The 15,912-nt window shown below is 42.4% G+C and overlaps 1 protein-coding gene across 1 annotated transcript; it reads right to left on the bottom strand.

The window, feature by feature from the left end:
- Window positions 1–4,517: 4,517 nt before the first annotated feature.
- On the bottom strand, window positions 4,518–15,112 carry LOC130387869 (uncharacterized; the record flags this gene model as incomplete). The annotated part of the gene is made up of 4 exons (XM_056597167.1): window positions 14,318–15,112; window positions 13,940–14,073; window positions 4,926–5,077; window positions 4,518–4,822 (listed from the first exon to the last, which is right to left on the bottom strand). Coding segments are annotated over exons 1-4 (1,059 nt in total), but the record flags the coding sequence as incomplete, so codon positions are not given.
- Between the last annotated feature and the right edge of the window lie 800 nt (window positions 15,113–15,912).

The raw sequence follows: 15,912 nt of genomic DNA, 5'->3' as shown, positions 1-15,912 counted from the left end.
CGGTTGAACGCTGATTGGCTGTTACGTTACACATGTGACTCAGTGGCCACGCTGTTGAACGCTGTTGGCTGTCATCACGTGAAATTCGGTTCACGAATTTCAACTCGAGCGAATTTGTCGCGCCACAAATCCTCGTGGACGCGCTCAGCCTGTGCAGGGCGAAAAGTGTGGCGCGATAAATCGAAACTTGTCGCCGGTTTTCTTTCGCGAAAAATTTGCCAGATACGCGTCTATACGTTCACTTTGTATGGGATCGATGTCGATTTTAAATGCTCTTACACACTTGATTACATTGCTACTTTATTCCGGTCACCAATTTTTACATTGCATGGTCTTGCTGTGCGTGCAATACAATGTAAAGTTGTGTTGTTTGTTTTCGGGGCTGTTTTGCTAAAGAGGCTAATGTAGCTAACAATAAACAACGGCTAGCAAATTTCATGCCACAATCACAAAGACAAACTGGAACGCTATGAATGCTCCGAGACCGGAAGTGATGTCAAACGTGCAACTCGGGAAGGCTGGCATCCGAGGATTCAGGAACACACCATTAGTGTCTATAGGCGAACAGAGCGAACCGGTGCGCTCCGGCTCCTCGTCCTCAGCAAGAGGCAAGGCTTGTTCAGCTGCAGCCGCAGCAGCCTCCCCCTCTATTGTGTAAATTCTTCCTGGCTGTATTCTGGCTCGTACAAACAACACTTGTACCTTCAAAAACTGTTCTCCTTCTGCTTGACAGGAGTGAGGTCCACACTATAAACACCTGTAAAGATAAGGTTAATCTGTAAACGTGTTGCCATGGAGATAAAAGTTCCCTTTAATCTTTAGAATTTCTGGTGGGCTGTGACTTACCTGTTAAATTAAAAACTACAAGTAGAAAGAGGACTGACATCATTTCAAACACCATGGGAGGCCTTGATGCTCAACATGCCACCTCTGTATCCTTGTTGTAACATACTGTTTCTTCACTAGACTCCTGGTGAATTTACCTCTCCAGTTGCCCCTCCCCTGAACCACAGTTGAATTCAATGACAAATGCTCTTCCAGTTCTTTGTCAGGGTTATGTACTGGGAGTCTGCGTTTCCTGTCACTGTGGGCTGCATAGCACAGTACAGAGCAGAGTCTGTACTCTGAAACAATGTTTTCTCACAATCAAATACCCACAATCCAGAAGTTATGGGCTTGTACATGATGTCTGTGTCAAGAAAATATGTGTTTGCTGTACGGTGTTTGCAGATGCATTGATTTAAAAGTACAACTTATTACCGCTGTATCAGCTGTTCTTTCCCAAATATTACCAAGAATGTGTGCTATAGGTAGATTGAGAGAAGCAAAGTGTATGCGCGAGGTGCACAAGCGACATTATGCATGCGCCCTTGAAATTAGCATCTGAACAACGCGCCACTGACTTTAAAACAGGTATTTCCTAGTTTGTGAAGCAAGTCAAGTGGTATTCCGATTAGAAAATCTAATTGGATCAGAAAATACTTCTCCCGTTTGTCGCGGCCCACCTGTGCACGTCCTCTAGTCCCACCAGTGGGGCGAGCCCCACACTTTGAGAATCGCTGGCGTAGCCTAAATACACTGGCACTGGGCGGAGTGTGGGGCTCCTACCACTAGGAGATGCCCCCGCACCACGGCCAAAAATACATTTCAAAGTGGGACCGGCCCACCGGGGAGAACCTCCCAATCTTCCCGATGGCCATCCGCCTCTGGTATATAGTTGATAACCTTGATAAGTCATTCATGTTGCTAACATTAAAATGTAGGGTATTAAAGGAGTAATCGGTAGGGGTAGGGGTAAGACAGTGTATACCGAAACATGTCATCAAGAAGCAGGTAGGGGTTGGACAGTGAATACAGAGACAGGTCATCAAGGGGGCAGGTAGGGGTAAGACAGTGTATACCGAAACATGTCATCAGGAAGCAGGTGTTGGACAGTGAATACAGAGACAGGTCATCAAGGAGCAGGTAGGCAAGGCCGCCTTAATGCACAGGCTTACCTGGGTTGAAGCCCAAGGGCCTACGACGATCAGGGGGCCTATCATGAGCTGCATCATTTTAAACTGGCTCATGATCCCGATCGGCGTAGGCCCAAGACAATGTGATTTTGGGTCCTTGCAGACCCTCCTTCGGTACACCGCAAGGGCCGCACGTGCGCCTCCCAAAAAACATAACCTTCTGTCGAGGCGACGCAGCAGCAACGGCTGTGATTGGCCGCTAACTAAAACCCGACGTGGAACCATAAACGTTCACGACTGTGTCGAAGTGGTCTGCAGGTTCATTGCGTTGCGGGAACGTGGGACCATGAAAAGGAATGGGAGTCATGCTACAGTGGATCATTAACAGGTGCAACCACAGTGTCTCTGATCAGCGATGAAGATCCACCATCCGTCTGATAGAAAGGTGCGGTGGGATTACCACTTCCCTCCTCTTTGAAGAATAGGGAGATCATTGCCTTCAGGTTTATGTAAAGGTTTCCTCCACACTTTCTATCACTGTGTCTCCAAAGAGCACAGTAGTAGAGAGCTGTGTCTGCCAGAGTTAGCTGGGTTATGGTGAGTTCAGTTGATGCTCTGGATGTCGTGGACTCATAACGAGTGTCAGGAATATGTTCATCACTCCATGATCTTGCTCCTTTCCAGAGTATAAACTGAGGAGCCTGGTTTGAATGATGTCTGTACCAGTAAAGGCGAACATAATTATAGCTTGTTTCATAGTTGCATCTGAGTGTTACAGACCCCCCCTCTTTTCCACTGACTTTCTGTACTCCATCAGGAGAGATGGAGTCCCCAGCTATCAGTCCTGGAAAAAGTTCACATAATAGACGTGTTAGATTACCATGGACCATAAAAAGCACAACAGAATTAGATGTTAAAAACATTGAATCATTCATTATTATTATAAAATGTCTGATAATTCAGTCATATATACAGTGTGTAACATGACAAGCTTTTCCTCTTACCAGATAAAAGTGCAGCAATAATAATCCACAGCCAGGTTTCCATCTCAACAGCAGGTCTACGGTAACAGGAGAAACAATCTGGTGTTCAGCTCGCTGTTAAAGATACAATGACCAAACTTGTTGAATAAATAGTTAAACACCTACTTGATAATACTGACATCCAGTGGTGGATATGAGACCACACCATCACCTTCAATGACGCATGCATTTAACACAAATAAAATAAACACATTTTATGTGAATATTTGAAACAAGATTATGCAAAGACTACAACTGCAGACAAATTTTGCTACATCTGTATTATGGTGAAAATGGATCATTAAATAGGAGTTCACTGTTGTGATGAGTTGATGTGTTTTATGCATAATGTTTGTGTACTGATCTCAGGGGGAGAGGGAAGTGTGTTTAGTGCTCAGCAGGTTTTTGTACAGGGAGTCTGTGTTTCCTGTCACTGTGGGCTTCAGAGCACAGTAGTACAGAGCAGAGTCAGACAGCTGCAGGTTCTGGATCCTCAGAGGAACTGATGTGTTTTGGATTTGGGCATCAAATCTTTCTTTGGGGAACTCTTCGGCTTCCTTTCCTCCCAATGTAGAGCGTTGTAGCACAAACCTGGGGAAGTCGTTTCTTTGTTGTTTATACCAGAACAAATATGGGGTATAGTCAGTCTCAAAGGTACATTGTAGACTAACTGTGTGTCCTTCAGTAGCAATGACTTCTTCACTGATCTGGTTCACTCTGTCTTCTCCTTTACACTCTGGGGGAGGACAGAAGATGTTGATTAATGAATGTATCAATCAAGTTCAATGATGAGAGGAGAGTCAACAAGTCTTTAAAGAGAAACCCTGCCAGAGTGTGAGAACCAGGATGAGTCCATATTATGGAAGTGATAGAATAACATGGTTGATAAGAACACAACAGAAAATTATGGCTAAAACATCCAATACCAATTAGATACAATTTTGACGATTCATGCATATTTTTAGTGTGAAGCATGCGGTTTTAATCTTACCAGATAGAAGTGCAGCAATAATAATCCACAGCCAGGTTTCCATCTCAACAGAAGGTCTACAGCAACAGGAGAAACCATCTGGTGTTCAGCTCAAGTGTGAGTCTTATTCTCTTCATGGTACCAGCTCTAAAAGATACAATGACCAAACATGTTGATGAAATAGTAAAACACCTACTTGATGATACTGACGTCTAGGGGTGGATAAGAGAACTCACCTTCATGTTCACTTTAAGAAGAGTAACTGTTGAAACATAGATGGTTTCTAATTGAATGAGCCATGTGGATAAAAGCTAGAAATATAACACACTATTCAAACCAAATCATTAAAAATAATAAAGCAAGTGAACTTACTGAAAAAAATATAAAAAAAAATAATAAAATTGAAAAATGGTAAACATGTATAATTAATCAGACTATAAATATTGCGATGAAATCATGTGTAAAGTCAGAAATGTCATTGATCGAGTCTCAGGGGGTGATGGAAGAGTGTTTTGTGCTCAGCAGGTTTTTGTACAGGGAGTGTGTGTTTCCTGTCACTGTGGGCCTCAGAGCACAGTAGTACAGAGCAGAGTCTGTCACTGCAACAGAGGAGATCTTCAGATCCACTCCAGTCTTCTCTTTAGTCAGTTCAGTAGAAAACCTTTTGTCTGAACCAAGAGACTCAGCTGTCCTGTTGTTACCAAACCCTGAGATGTACAGCAGGAACTGTGGAGGTTCTCCGGGATACTGACGGTACCAGAAGAAATTATCATTAATTTCAGCCTTTTGAGAGAGCCTGTAGGACAGAGAAGCAGTCGTATCTTCTAAACTGTTCAGTTCCTTCTTGTCAGGAGGGAGGACCACACTATAAACACCTGTAAAACAGAAGGTTAATCCGTAAACATGTTGCCATGAACTGCTAAACCTGTATTGAGGTCCATGTCCGAATTAGGACAGCGCTGCTAAAGCAGAACTCACCAGTAAACCCAGTGAATAAAACCACCAACATGAAGAGCTGCATACCTAATAGTGGACCAAGCAGATGTTGTAAAGCAGCAGCAATCAAGGGTGTAAAAGCTGTACTTGGACGGATTGTTTCTGATGTGCTGCCTGTCAAGCTCCACCTCCTGCTAGAGTGGCACCAAGGACTGAATGAGACAGGAGAATACCGTTTACTTTACTGGCTCTGTGGAGACTACGAGGACTCAGGAAGAAGAGCGACAGGAGCTCTGGCTTTAAAAACTCAACGAGAACCGCTGTAGTCACTCCATCTCCTCATGTACATATATACAATTTTTAGATACAAATGAGTAATTTGCGCTCAAAATATGAATGTTACATGTTTGTTGAGTTTAGGCATTTTATATCGCTGTAATTCCTTACCGAAAGGGGTGGGACAATTCTCGTTCTCATAGAAACCTAAAAATATTTTTTTATTATTTAACGTTTACTCCGTCATTGACTGTCTTAACATAGTGTGTTTGTGTTCAGTCATACAGCTGATGGTTGTTTTATTTAGATTACCTACTCATGGGAGTCATGCTACAGTGGATCATTAACAGGTGCAACCACAGTGTCTCTGATCAACCATGAAGATCCACCATCCATCTGATAGAAAGGTGTGGTGGGATTACCGCTTCCCTAGTCTTTGAAGAATATAGAGATCATTGCCTTCAGGTTTATGTAAAGGCTCCTCCACACTTTCTATCACTGTGTCTCCAAAGAGCACAGTAGTAGAGAGCTGTGTCTGCCAGATTTAGCTGGGTTATGGTGAGTTCAGTTGATGCTCTGGATGTCGTGGACTGATAACGAGTGTCAGGAATATGTTCATTATTCTCTGATCTTGCTCCTTTCCAGAGTATAAACTGAGGAGCCTGGTTAGAACGATGTCTGTACCAGTAAAGGTAAACATAATTATAGCTTGTTTCATAGGAGCATCTGAGTGTTACAGATGCTCCCTCTTTTCCACTGACTTTCGGTTCATCAGGAGAGATGGAGTCCCCAGCTATCAGTCCTGGAATGGATGTGTTAGATTAACATGGACCATAAAAATCAGAATAAGATGTTAAAAACATTGAATAATTCATTATTATAATTAAATGTCTGATAATTCAGTCATATATACAGTGTGTAACATGAGCTTTTCCTCTTACCAGATAGAAGTGCAGCAATAATAATCAACAGCCAGGTTTCCATCTCAACAGCAGGTCTACTGTGACAGGAGAAACTATCTGGTGTTCAGCCCAAGTATGAAGGTGCGGCCACACTGAACGCGTTACGCCCGTGAGATTACGCCCGTAACGCGCCTAACCTGACGCTTGATCAATGTGTGTCACAAAAATGGTTCAACACTCCTAACGCGCCTACGCAGCTAGATGAGCCCGCCCAGCAGAAGGGTCTTGCTTCGCGATAATGACCGGCGACGTTCTATACATTACCCCGCTTATTACAAGGCTACTTGCCAAAACGAAAAAATAACTTCACATAGTGTGTCTTTTTACAATTTATTCGTTACCAGCATTCGTCGTGTTGATTAATAGAGAAATTCGGGTCCGGCCGGGTCAGGTCGGGCTCAGGCTCGGGCAGGGAATCTAAACTCTAGTGCATGACATCCTCGGTGCTCACAGCTGGGTGAGTTTCACCACCTCCTCATCGTTTCAGCACATACTGAAACGATGCCTTGGTCGTCCATGTTTTTTCTGCTTCTGAGCGTCCTCCGTCTCTCTGCCAGTGACATCGGGTCAAGCTCAACGCTGATTGGCTACCCCGGCTAAGCATCACGTGTAGGCGCGTCAAAAGTTAAATTTTTTGAACTCTGTGCGTTAGTGCGTTGGGCGCGTTGGTGCGTTGGGCGCGTTATTTAGATGAGTAAAACACGCCTAACGGGCTGCTATAGCGCGTGTAACGCATCTAAGCGCCTTAACCAATAGTTCCCTATGCAAAAACGCAGATTATCAACGCCTCTAACGCGCGTAACGCGTTCAGTGTGGCCGCACCTTGAGACTTATTCTCTTCATGGTACCAGCTGTTAAAGACACAATGACCAAACATGTTGATGAAATAGTTAAACACCTACTTGATAATACTGGCCTCTAGGGGTGGATGTGAGACCTTACCTTCAGAATCGATGAGTTGTTAGTTTAATAAGTCATAAATTATAAATAAATAAAATAAACTATTTTAACGTGAATGTTTCAAACAAGATATTGTAAATAAAAAAAATGCAGACAAATGTTTAGATATCTGGATTATGGTGAACATGGATGAATAATTAGGAGTTCATTGTTATGATTAATATCGTGCTAAGTCAGAAATGTCTGTGTACTGGTTTCAGGGGTAGAGGGAAGTGTTTTTTGTGTTCAGCAGGTTTTTGTACAGGGAGTCTGTGTTTCCTGTCACTGTGGGCTTCAGAGCATAGTAGTACAGAGCAGAGTCAGACAGCTGCAGGTTCTGGATGCTCAGAGGAACTGATGTGTTTTGGATTTTGGCATCAAATCTCTCTTTGTGGAACTCTTCAGCATTATCTCCTTCTCCAATTGTAAATCGTCGTAGCAAGAGCCTTGGGAAGTCCTTGACTTGTTGTTTGTACCAGAACAAATACACATTTGTGCTCATGGTCACAAATGTACAGTTAAGACTAACTGTGAGTCCTTCAGTAGAAATGACATCCTCTCTGGGCTGGATCACTCTGTCTCCTCCTTTACACTCTGGGGAAGAATAGAAGATGTAGATTAATATATTAATCATTCAAGATCAATGATGAAAGACATTGCACAGGCTTTAAAGACAAGAGTCTTTAAAGAGTTAGCCAGTGAAAGAGTGAGAACTAGGATGAGTCCACAAAATTGATGAGAGATTAACATGAACCATAAAGAATACAACTGAATAAAATGTCTATAACATCTTTTGACCAATGATAATAATAATATAATTGATGATTCAGATATATTTGTAGTGTGGAAAATTAGGTTTTCATCTCACCAGATAGAAGTGCAGCCATAATAATCCACAGCCAGGTTTCCATCTCAACAGCAGGAGTACAGCAACGGGAGAAACTATCTGGTGTTCAGCTCAAGGATGAGACTTATCTCTTAGTGATTCCAGCTGTTAAAGACACAATGACCAAACATGTTGATGAAATGGTTAGACACCTACTTGATAATACTGACCTCTAGGGGTGGATAGTGGCTCCCTCAGAATCAATTTAGGGAGAATAAAAGCTGAAGAACTGATGGTTTTTAATTTAATGAGCCATGCTGATAAAAGCTACAAATATACCCCACAATTTAAACCAAATTATTCAAAATAATATGACAATAGTACCTGCTGCAAAAATATTTTCATATTTTTAAATAAAAAATGGTAAACATGTATAATTAAAGGAAATAAATATTGTGATGAGTTCATGTGTTCTGTCAGAAATATCTGTGTTCTGGTCTAAGGGAGATGGACGCGTGTTTGTGTTCAGCAGGTTTTTGTACAGGGAGTCTGTGTTTCCTGTCACTGTGGGCCTCAGAGCACAGTAGTACAGAGCAGAGTCTGTCACCGCAGCAGAGGAGATCTGTAGCTCCACAAGTCTCTGTTGTTTGATATGTGTGATGTTCATTCCTGGTATTGGATTAGTTATGATTCCAGAGTATTCCATGATAAGGAACTGTGGTGGTGAGCCGGGGTACTGGCGGTACCATAAGAGACTACTGACTGCAGAGCTGTTGTAGCTGCATGAGAGCACCACAGCAGCACCCTCAACAGCACGTTGGACATCCTTCTGCTGACTGATACTGTCTTCAACACTTGGACCTGAAATAAAAAATGGGATTCAGTCACTGCAACGAAAATCTAATCTACAATACATTCATGTTTCAGACAAAGATGATTTAATTGCACTAATTAGGAGTAATTTGTTGTTTTGAAAAAAATCTTACCACATAAAATGAAACATATCACGAGTGCAAAGAGCATGATGGAGTGAGGCAGTGGAGAGCAGAGCGAGTTCCAGTAAAGCAGGAGAGAGAAACATAAACACATTTTACTCAACAGTCCTTTTGTGGCTGGCTCCTCCCATCATCTCATCTCTCCAAGGCTCTCCAATACCCAGCAGACCTGTTACCATTCATGACCATCACAGCAAAAGCTGAGTTTCGCTTGATAGGTAAACTCATTTTGATTTTCCTTTACTTTGCTAGCGTTTATGAAGCCATCACCAAAGGATATCAGCTCACTGGATAGGGGTCTTGCTATGTGCATTGTTGAGATTTAATCTATTTAAAGGAGTACCAAACCCCAGCACCACTTGTAGGTTGTTTTCCATTGTAGTGACTCCCTCTTTAGGTGAACACATGCTATTACATTTGTAACTTGGTTACCTGGTCCCCTTTGGATTAATAACGTTGTGACACGGCTGTTGAGGAAATAGTTAAACCATTACTTGATAATACTGATCTCGACTAGTAAATTATGCCAGTTACAATAATCCTAGTAAAGAATAACATATTCATCACCTGTATCATAGCAGCATCGGAGTGTTACAGTTCCTCCCATTTTTCCACTGACTTCCTGTTTATCAGGAGAGATGGAGTCCCAAGATATCAGCCCTGGAAAGTCCCAACAGCAAGTTTAAAGCAACAGGAGAAACTGTATGGTGTTCAGCTCAAGTAGGGCCTTATTCTCTTCATGATACCAGCTGTCGAAGACTCAATGACCAAACACCTACTTGATAAAACTGACATCTATTGTTGGATATGAGACCTCAACATCACCTTCAATGATACATGCATTTAACACAAATAAAATAAACACATTTTACGTGTATATTCAAAACAAGATAATGCAAAGAAAAAACCTGCAGACAAATTTTACTACATCTGCATTGTGTTGATAAGGATCATTATTTAGGAGTTCACTGTTGTGATGAGTTGATGTGTTTTATGCATAATGCTTGTGTACTGATCTCAGGGGGAGAGGGAAGTGTGTTTAGTGCTCAGCAGGTTTTTGTACAGGGAGTCTGTGTTTCCTGTCACTGTGGGCTTCAGAGCACAGTAGTACAGAGCAGAGTCTGACAGCTGCAGGTTCTGGATGCTCAGAGGAACTGATGTGTTCTGGATTTGGGCATTAAATCTTTCTTTGGGGAACTCTTCGGCTTCCTTTCCTCCAAATTTAGAGCGTTGTAGCACAAACCTGGGGAGGTCGTTTCTTTGTTGTTTATACCAGAACAAATATGGGGTCGAGTCAGTCTCAAAGGTACATTGTAGACTGACTGTGTGTCCTTCAGTAGCAATGACTTCTTCACTGATCTGGTTCACACTGTCTTTTCCTTTACACTCTGGGGAAGAACAGAAGATGGTGGTTAATGAATGTATTAATCAAGTTCAATGATGATAGGAGTGTCAACAAGTCTTTAAAGAGAAACCCAGCCGGAGAGTGAGAACAAGGATGAGTCAATATTATGGAGGTGATAGATTAACATGGACGATAAGAACACAACAGAATAAAATGGCTGAAACATCCAACACCAATCAGATACAATTTTGACGATTCATGCATATTCTTAGTGTGAAGCATGCGGTTTTAATCTTACCAGATAGAAGTGCAACAATAATAATCCACAGACAGGTTTCCATCTCAACAGAAAGTCTACAGCAACAGGAGAAACCATCTGGTGTTCACCTCAAGTATGAGACTTATTCTCTTCATGGTACCAGCTCTTAAAGATACAATGACCAAACATGTTGAGGAAATAGTAAAACACCTATATTATACTGCCATAATACTGCCCTCTAGGGGTGGATAAGAGAACTCACCTTCATGTTCACTTTAAGGAGTGTAACTGTTGAAACATAGATGGTTTTTAATTGAATGAGCCATGCGGATAAAAGCTACAAATATAACACACTATTCAAACCAAATCATTAAAAATAATAAAGCAAGTTAACTTACTGAAAATGTTACAAATAATAATAAAATTGAAAAATGGTAAACATGTATAATTAATCAGGAAATAAATATGGCGATGAAGTCATGTGTTATGTCAGAAATGTCATTGATCGGGTCTCAGGGGGAGATGGAAGAGTGTTTTGTGCTCAGCAGGTTTTTGTACAGGGAGTCAGTGTTTCCTGTCACTGTGGGCTGCAGAGCACAGTAGTACAGAGCAGAGTCTGTCACTGCAACAGAGGAGATCTTCAGATCCACTCCAGTCTTCACTCCAGTCTTCTCTTCAGTCAGTTCAATAGAAAACCTTTTGTCTGAACCAAGAGACTCAGCTGTCCTGTTGATACCAAGCCCTGAGATGGACAGCAGGAACTGTGGAGGTTCTCCAGGATACTGACGGTACCAGAAGAAATAATCGCTCCTTGTGGCAGTTTTAGAGAGCGGGTAGGACAGAGTAACACTTGTACCTTCTAAACGGATCTCTCTCTGCTCGACAGGAGTGAGGTCCACACTGTAAACACCTGTAAAGATATGGTTAATCAGAAAACATGTTGCCATGGAGATACAAATTCCCTTTAATCTTTAGAATTTCCGGTAGGACATGACTCACCTGTTAATTTACAAACTACAAGTAGAAAAAGGACTGACATAATTTCAAACACCATTGGAACCCTGGAGCTCAACATGCTACCTCTGTATCCTTGTTGTAACATACTGTTTATTCACTAGACTCCTGGTGTGAATTCACCTCTCTAGATGCCCCTCCCCTTAACCACAGTTTAAGGTAATGACAAATGCTCTTCCAGTTCCTTGTCAGGTTTTTGTACTGGGAGTCTGTGTTTCCTGTCACCGTGGGCTGCAGAGCACAGTAGTACAGAGCAGAGTCTGTCACGGCAGCAGCGGAGATCTCCAGAGCAACCATTTGTCTTTTACTGTCCTTTTTCAAAGTAAATCCAGATAGCTCCATGTATTCTTTGATAAGGAATTGTGGAGGTGAGCTGGGGTACTGCCGATACCAGAAGAGGTTTGTTGCTGAGGAGTATTTACAGGAAAGAGTCACGCTGTCTCCTTGTAGAGCCTGGACACCGTCCTGGGTTGAGTTGATGGTTTGCTGATGACTTTCACCTACAGATATTAGGAACGAAGGGAATGAAGATCCTGGAAATAGCAATATGAGTTCATTCGAATGAACTGCTAAACCTGTATTGAGGTCCATGTCTGAATTAGGACAGTGCTTCTAAATAAGAACTCACCAGTAAACCCAGTGAATAAAACCACTAACATGAAGAGCTGCATAGCTAATACTGGAACAAGCAGATGTTGTAGAGCAGCAACGATCAAGAGTCTAGAAGCTGTTGTTTTGACAGATTGTTTCTGATGTGCTGCCTTTCAAGCTCCACCTCCTGCTAGAGTAGAACCAAGGACTGAATGAGACAGGAGAAGACCTTCTACTTCACTGGCTCTGTGGAGACCATGAGGACTCAGGAAGAGGAGCGACAGGAGCTCTGACTTTCAAAAGTCAAGGAGAATCACTGTGGTGACACCATCTCTACATGTACATGTATACAATGTTTAGATAGAAATAATAAATGTGTGCCCAAAATATAAATGTTGAGCCCAGGCAATTTTTTATTGCTGTAATTCCTTACCCGAAGGGGTGGGTCAATTCTCGTTCTCATAGAACTCTAAAATTATACATATATTTTTTTACAATTTAACGTTTACTCCCTCATTGACTGTCTTGCCATAGTGTGTTTGTGTTCAGTCATACAGCTGATGGTTAATTTATTTAGAGTCTCTACTCATGGGAGTCATGCTAGATGGGATCATTAGTAGGTCAAAAAGTTATAATTCAGTCAGATTCCTGATACAGTGGATCATTAGCAGGTGCAACCACAGTGTCTCTGATAAACCATGAAGATCCATCATCCATCTGATAGAAAGGTGTGGTGGGATCACCACTTCCCTCCTCATTTAAGGATAGGGAGATCATTATCTTCAAGTTAATGTAAAGGCTTCTCCGCACTTTCTGTCACTGTGTCTCCGAAGAGCACAGTAGTAGAGAGCTGTGTCGGCCAGGGTTAGGTGGTGAGTTCAGTTAATGTTCTGGATGTTGTGGACTGAAAACGACGGTCAAGAATATGTTAATCACTCCATGATGTGGCTCCTTTATAGAGCATAAACTGAGGAGCCTGGTTAAAATGATTTCGGTACCAGTAAAGGTGAACATTATTATAGCTTGTTTCATAGGTGCATCTGAGTGTTACATATTCCCCCTCTTTTCCACTGACTTTCTGTTCATCAGGAGAGATGGAGTCCCCAGCTATCAGTCCTGGTAAAAGTACACATAATGGATGTGTTAGATTAACATGGAAAATAAAAAACAGATTAAGATGTTAAAAACATTGAATAATTAATTATGATAGTTAAATGTCTGATAATTCAGTCATATACACAGGGTGTAGCATGAGCTTTTTGCTTTTACCAGATAGAAGTGCAGCATTAATAATCCACAGCCAGGTTTCCATCTGAACAGCAGGTGTACAGCAATAGGAGAGGCTCTCTGGTGTTCAGCTCAAGTATGAGACTTATTCTCTTCAAGGTTCCAGCTGGTAAAGACACAATGACCAAACATGTTGATTACAGATTTCGACACACTCTGGCTAATACTGACCTCTTGTGGTGGATAAGAGATCTCACCTTCATATTAACTTAAGGAAGAAGAAAATAAACTTCACAAATGAACCACCACACTATTAACACCAAATATTCCAATCCAAATAACATGGCTAGAGCATGAACTGCAGAATATGTAAATATTTTTTAATTGGTCTCTGTACTGGTCTCAGGGGAAGAGGGAGCTGTGTTTTGTGATTAACAGGTTTTTGTACAGGGAGTCTGAGATTTCTGTCACTGTGGACCTCAAAGCACAGTAGTACAGAGCAGAGTCTGTCACTGCAACAGAGGAGATCTTCAGATCCACACCAGTCTTCTAAGTGCCAGTCAGTTCAATAGAAAACCTTTTGTCTGAACCAAGAGACTCAGCTGTCTTGTTGATACCAAACCCTGAGATGGACAGCAGGAACTGTGGAGGTTCTCCAGGATACTGACGGTACCAGAAGAAATAATCGCTCCCTGTGGCAATTTTAGAGAGTGTGTAGGACAGGGAAACACTTGTACCTTCTAAAATGTTCTCTTTCTGCTTGACAGGAGTGAAGTTCACACTGTAAACACCTGTAAAGATAAGTTTAATCTGTAAACATGTTGCCATGGAGATACAAATTCCCTTTAATCTTTAGAATTTCTGGTAGGACATAATTCACCTGTTCATTTACAAACTACAAGTAGAAAAAGTACTGACATTTCAAACACCATGGGAACCCTGATGCTCAACATGCTACCTCTGTATCTCTGTCTCTTCACTAGATTCCTGGTGAATTCACCTCTCCAGATGCCCCTCCCCTAAACAGTTGAAAACAATGAAAACTGTGCTTCAAGTTCGTTCTAAGGTTTTTGTACAGGGAGTCTGTGTTTCCTGTCACTGTGGGCCTCACAGCACAGTAGTACAGAGCAGAGTCCGTCACTGCAACAGAGGAGATCTCCAGAGCAAACAATAGCCTATCATCGTACTTTTTTAAAGTAAATCGAGATTTCTCCATGTATTCCTTGATAAGGAACTGTGGAGGGGAGCTGGGGTACTGGAGATACCAGAAGAAGTAGTCTGCTGAGGTGTAGTTGCATGAGAGAGTCACGTTGTCTCCTTGTAGAGCCTGGACTCTGTCCTGGATTGAGTGGATTGTTTGCTGATAACTGTCACCTGCACATATTACGAATGAAAGGTCAGTAATTACCACAGTGTTAAAGACCCTGGAAATAGCAAAACGACATAATTCATATGAACTGCTAAGCATTTTTTGAGGTACATGTCCTAAAAAGGATAGTGCTTCTAAAGCAGAACTCACCAGGAAACCGAGAGAATAAAACCACTAACATGAAGAGCTGCATAGTTGATACTGGAGACCAATCAGATGCTGTAGAGCACCAACAATCAAGAGCCTGAAAGCTGTTATGTTGACAGATTGTTTCTGATGTGCTGCCTGTCAAGCTCCACCTCCTGCTAGAGTGACACCAAGGACTGAATGAGACAGGAGAAGACCTTCTACTTTATCGGCTCTGTGGAGACCATGAGGACCCAGGAAGAGGAGCGGCAGGTGGTCTGGGTTCCAGGGTCAAATGTCCACGAGAACTACTGTGGTGACACCATCTAAACATGTAAAAATGTCAAATGAAGAACATTTTGTGTTATTATAAATGTGATTATATTATGTCAAGTGATTTGATGAATTTAAATTGCTGTTAGTTTTGACCAGAGTTTGGTTGGTACATTGTTCTGGATTGAAATATGTTTTTTATTTGAAGGGGGCATATTATGCAAACAACACTTTTCCTGCGATTTGGGGTCTCTGGTGCTCCCACACGCATACCAATTTTGATTTTTTTAAGTGAGATATGCATTTCTGTAAGTACCCCGCCTACAGCTACCAACCGAGCGAGTCACTTTCGGCGACCCCTTCTACGTAGGAAGGGGGCACATTTGAATATTTCCTCCCACTTCCCCACCCTCCTCCAATCAGAGCATAGGTATGATTTTGTGGACCAGCGGACAAGCAGCTCCGGCAGCGGGGGCTCGGCGGCTGCCCTGCAGCTCAGCTCCGGGAGTACAATCCTTTTCTCCGTCGGAGCTGCCGGACTGCCGCCGAGCTCCCCCCACCGGACTTCGGCCGAAGCTTCGGCGGCTATCTGGCAGCTTCAACGGGGGAAGCTCGGCGGCAGTCCGGCAGCTCAGCTCCCGGAGTACAATCCCTTTCTCCTCCATGACGCGGTTCAATATGGACTTCAGAGAGTCAAGGCCAAAGTTCCTTTCCCCCAATTCTTCTCAACCATGGCCGAGATAATAACCCCCACTACGAGTCTTTTCTTGTTGTGGAAGTACCAGAGACGTCAGACGCAGTCTTTATGATTCATAATATCATCCGAG

This window comes from Gadus chalcogrammus, chromosome 8 (assembly GCF_026213295.1).
Source record: "Gadus chalcogrammus isolate NIFS_2021 chromosome 8, NIFS_Gcha_1.0, whole genome shotgun sequence".
NCBI classification, from domain to species: domain Eukaryota; kingdom Metazoa; phylum Chordata; class Actinopteri; order Gadiformes; family Gadidae; genus Gadus; species Gadus chalcogrammus.
The sequence above is the reverse complement of the archived record's forward strand: the minus strand, read 5'-3'. Positions and strand labels throughout refer to the sequence as shown.